We start from the raw sequence: 5,346 nt of genomic DNA, 5'->3' as shown, positions 1-5,346 counted from the left end.
AAAATAATAATAATATTTAAAAATAATATTTTATTTTATTTTATTTATCTCATTTCATCTTAATGTGAAAATGAGACTGTAATTTTTATTCTTTGGTCAGAGAAGTAACTGTTCAGAAAAATTACCAACCAAAAAGACATAAAAGTCATTGTCTAGTATTATTGTATTACAACTGCAGATTTTAATGAAGCACGCCACATGTGACAAAGTACCCATTTTTTAGGTCATCTAAGTCTTTCTGCAGAAGTGACAGCGATTCTTTTGTTGAGGTTAAAGATTATCATGAGCTTGACTAATTCAAAGCTCTTCAAAAATCAAACAAGTTGTAGTTTAAAAAATACTTGAAAAAACATATCAATTATCAAGCTTTATGAATAAGCTGGATTTTCTAGGTTACCAAGTAAGGAGACACATGATCATATGTAGCCAAGGTCATTTTTTTTTTTTTTTTTTCAGTTGACCATTTTTTCTCAATAAAAATATGAAAAACTTATTTATCAGTCTGTTTATTGACATTTTTCAGAACACTTACGTGAAATAATACGATTGTATAAAAAAAATATCGACGGTTTTAATTTGTTTTAAATAATTATAATATATCTAGCAACAATAAATATGTAACTTTCTCGTTTGTTTTTGTAAATGATATGAAATAATATGAGATGAATTGAAATTAAAATTAAAAGTTAAATAAAATATTCTTAAAATATATATATATTTTAAATTATTTTTATTTTAAGATTTTATGTAAAAATTTAAAAAAATTATAATAATTATATAAATTGAATTAAAAGAAATTATGAAACATTATAAATTACATAACTCTAAAAAAAAGTAACAAGGCAGTTTTACCTTGACGGGGCCAATAGTCACTTTGATTTGGATGTACTAGAAAACATCTGTCATCCATTCTCATGATTCAGGTCCATATGTCATTGCCGAGAAATGTCCATATGTTGATAATGAGAGCCCTACTTTGCATTGACTAGCTAGCGGGATGATCATCTTCTTAAAAACTAGAAACCCCATCTATAAATACCAACTTTTTCTCCACAAACTTCAGTCCCTAAAACTCATTGCTTTCCTCACTTTCAAAACAAGAAAGGGGAAAAAAAAAAAAGTCACTCAGAGAAAACTACAGAGAGAGAGAGAGAGACTTCTGCAACACACTTTCTCCACCAAAGTATTGATTCTTGAACACCCTTTGTTCACCAAAGCATTGATTGTTGCAGCTCTCAACAAATGGTGAAGACAGAGCAGAAGAATAACCCAGAGCCATCAAAACAAATGCCATCAATATCAGCATCAGCATCAGCAAGCATAAAGAAGAAATACAAGGGTGTAAGAATGAGGAGCTGGGGTTCTTGGGTATCTGAGATAAGGGCACCAAATCAAAAAACAAGAATATGGCTAGGATCTTATTCCACACCAGAAGCAGCAGCCAGAGCCTATGATGCTGCACTTCTATGCCTCAAAGGCTCCAAAGCCAATCTCAACTTCCCCATCACTTCCTCCTCTCATTACATTCCTCAAGATACCAATAGTATTTTGTCACCCAAATCCATACAAAGAATGGCTGCAGCTGCTGCAAACAGTTATGTAGCCGATGCTGCCACCCCACCATCCCCTCCTTCCCCTCCTCGCCTTCCTCCTCCTCCTCCTTCCTCATCATCATCAGTCTCGTCTTCAGCCATGTCCTCATCACCATCCGATCAGCTCGATGATGATTTCTCTCTAATGCCATCCTTTGATCAGGTCAATGAGCCAACGGCCGTGACGGAATCGGCCTGGTACAACTTGGAAGACCTGCAATCACCAAAATTCCTTGATCAACTGCTTAATGATTCCTTGTTTGATCCACCAATGTTTAATTATCTGTACGAAGAAAGCGATATTCGTCTATGGAGCTTCTGCTGAAAAAAGAAGAAGAAGAAGAAAGAAATCATTCTTTTGTCCATTCAAAGACATTGCTGACAGTGACCAAATATTCATTTATTCTGTTATATTCTGAATTAGGAGAAGTAAAATCCACCGGGAGATGAAACATTTTTTGGACTTTCCCCTGTAATTGAATTTCTATGTATTAAGAGTATGTATGATTCGTTCAAAGTGTGTCCATATTAATAATTATTTATGGGTTTCTGTTGTAATGAAAGAATAGGTACAAAATTATTATAATTTCTTGATCAATGCCCTCTTGTTATGTTTTGTGAGAATCTTTCTTTCTTATTTTATTTCATTCTTCCTTAAAAATGCTATTTTATTCGGAAATTACAGTTTTCAGGCACTTCTTGGAGTGTGTGGAAGGATCATGAATTCTCTAAAGAGATGTCAGAAATGCCTATTTGCCTGGTTGCAAATTGCAGAGAATGTGGAAACTTGAAACCATCTGAAAGCGTGTTTTTATGGAATTTATACATGAGCTGCCCGAAGGGTCACGGCTTTGTTGTACAACAAAGCCTTGCTAGTTACGATAATAGCCTTGCTAGTTACGAGTGCATTTGTATATATACCGATGTTGATATGATTTTTTTTTATTAAAAATAAAAAAAAAAAAAGAAAAATTTTGAGAGGAGAAGAAAGTTTGTCTCACGAAAATTATTTTCGTCTTCAATTCGTATCGTTTCATTAAACGGATGCCTTATATATCAGTATCGATATGCTGTTTAGTATGCGAACTCGCTTGCAAGAATATTTTTTTTTGTTTTGTAATAATCTTAAATTTTAATGATTTGGAATATTCTGGTATATATTTTGGAACCTTTTCTTTTGGGTAGGTCCGAGGAAATTTTGAAACTTGCACAATTAATTGGTAAGTACGTAGTACTTAGTACTTAACACGAGTAAAACCAAATACACCAACATGATCTTTTTAATCAAGTGTTAGGGATCAAACTACAAAGATTGATAATTAGTAGAATAAGTTGAATTGAAATGTATTGATAAAAATATGATACATCAGTTAGTGTGAAAAACAACATTTCTCTTTGAACAGAATTCTGAAATTAGTCCAACTGTTCGGACGATTGGCTCAAACTAGCCAAGATGGCATATCATATGACCTGTCTTGTTGTGCTGTGGACAAGATAACGCGTGACGGCGTGACTCCCATCCTCAGTTGTTTCCTTTACATTGGTCTCTCTTAGGAGTTCTAAGTATTAGTATTGGACTCATCAAATGAGTTCAATCTTTAAAATTAGATGATTTTAATTTTAAAATCCTAGCATTAAATTTACCATTTGCTCAAATGTCAAGCTTTTAGTTATAGTACATTTCCCTTAATCTTCAAATTTTTAGACTCACTATTCACACTCTTTAACGATTATTTTATTTACTTAAATTATTGTTTTCCAATTTTGAGCCACAATATATTTAAGTTAAGAAATAATAATTTAAGTATAAAATTAAATTATTAATTAACATATAATTAATGTAATTGTAAAATATGAAAAAAATAAATTAAAAATATTATTATTAACAAATAAAATAATATTATATTATTATTTTGATGAATCCAATATCTAATCCAATATAAGGTTATAGATAGAGAGATTTTGGATTTATAAAAAATACGTACTTTTCATCAAAATTTGAAGATGAAAATAATGAATCAAATACTAATGCTCTTATGGGCCATACTCACTTTGGAAAATAAAAGGTGGCTTGAAATTAAGAGCCCTCCGGATTCCCAAGGAGAACCACATAATATGCCAAGTTGGACCCTCAAGATCAAGCCATTGTTGCTCATGTTGGACCTATATGTCAATGAATTTTGTTTACATGATGATGACAAATCCAATTTCTCTCAATTCATGTGATATCAAAGCATCGATGAATACGAGATTTCACGGTTCCTACACAATTATTGTTCTAATATTGTTGCTGACATTAACATGTTTTTGTAGATGCAATGATCCAAACCAAGTTTTGTATCATTTGGGTAGCATTATCTTGTCGTTCCAATGACCAGCTTCTTTGTTTTGTTTCATTTGGGTAGAATTATCTTGTCGGTTCCAACGACCAGCTTCTTTCGCGCTTACAGGTTTTTCTCTCTCTTTTTTTCCCTAGTTCTCCCCATTTTGGTTTTCCTTGCTGCATTTCATTTTTTTCTTTTTTCTTTTAATATCTACGTTTGATCTGGTATCATTAATTTTGGTTCAGAATCCGATTTCCTCCTCCTTCTTCTTCTTTTTTTTTTTTTAAATCAAGCATGTGTTATATTAAAATGAATCATAATACAACAGTGTTCAAGGTGGGTCATTTCTATTGTCAATAAAAATAATGAAATTATCTAGAGGTATGCATCTAAAAACTAGATTGGTCGCTGCCGAATGTGGATATCGATTTTGGGATCTATAAATTTTGACTATTTGCCCTTCTTGATTGTGGCAAAAAATTTGCTAAATGTCTTTAATGATAGGAGAGATTTACCGGTGCGGGGTCGAGTATGTGCTTTCAGTGATAGTGATGACAGATTGGGCGTAGTCAGTGCAACACCTTCAATTATTGCCGGGATTTGCCTATCTTCTTGTTCAATTCGTGGTATTCGACCTTATATGATTGGATTAAAAATTAAGCAAACTCCGCTTGTGAAGGAATTGAGTTTTGTTTTGGGCTTTGGTTTGTCAAGTAAAAAGGTGATACTTTGCTGGATTCTACAATGTCTTATTTAGCCGAATACCCAGTTCAAATTGAAACTCCTACTACTTATTAATTACATTTAGGAACTAGTGTTTAGTTTCGTTTTCATTTTGACCTATTTTACAAGATTGAAATTTATGCGACTAGGTCCGTTTGGATGATTAAAGTGTTTCATATCATGCTATCTCATAATTATAATTTTATCAATTTTTTACATAAAATAGAATAAATAAGTCAATTTTTTCAAACCGTAAAATAATAATAATATTTAAAAAATAATATTCTAATAATATTTTATTTAATTTTTAACTTTTATTTAAAATCATTTCATATCAACTCATTATCCAAATTACATCTAAGTGTTATGACGGTTGAAGCTCCGGTTAAAGAATACTGGCAAAAAAAACTGGGCTGTCTTCCTTCCTCTGTCTACATATGTACTAAATTTTTTTTAAGATGAAAAAAAAAAAAAAAAAAAATTTCTGAAGAAAGAATGTCTTTTCCGGCAGGCAAAATATGTAGGAAATACGGAGGGTGCACTGAGTAAAAATCTATTCTTGAAGGTATTAGACTTGAAATCTATCCCAAAGGTTTGAGAATGGCTCTTGAGGAAGCATTGGGCGAAGTACTTCAGGTTGGCATATGTGAGAAAGTTCTGTTTCTGCTCCTCTGCCCCCTGTGTTTTGTGCTTATAATGACAAGTTG

The 5,346-nt window shown here is 32.1% G+C and overlaps 1 protein-coding gene across 1 annotated transcript; it reads left to right on the top strand.

The window, feature by feature from the left end:
• Positions 1-1,064: 1,064 nt before the first annotated feature.
• Positions 1,065-2,190, top strand: LOC108992157 (ethylene-responsive transcription factor ERF014-like). Its single transcript, XM_018966625.2, has one exon. The coding sequence runs from the start codon at positions 1,243-1,245 to the stop codon at positions 1,915-1,917; it is 675 nt and encodes a 224-aa protein (XP_018822170.2). The 5' UTR covers positions 1,065-1,242; the 3' UTR covers positions 1,918-2,190.
• Positions 2,191-5,346: the final 3,156 nt, after the last annotated feature.

The sequence above is a fragment of the Juglans regia genome, chromosome 16 (assembly GCF_001411555.2).
Source record: "Juglans regia cultivar Chandler chromosome 16, Walnut 2.0, whole genome shotgun sequence".
Lineage (NCBI taxonomy): Eukaryota > Viridiplantae > Streptophyta > Magnoliopsida > Fagales > Juglandaceae > Juglans > Juglans regia.
Note: the sequence above shows the minus strand (reverse complement) of the source record. Positions and strands in the feature narration are given on the sequence as shown.

Excerpts from the sequence above, each read along its gene's own strand:
- LOC108992157 (XM_018966625.2), top strand. The coding sequence starts at position 1,243 with ATGGTGAAGACAGAGCAGAAGAATAACCCAGAGCCATCAAAACAAATG.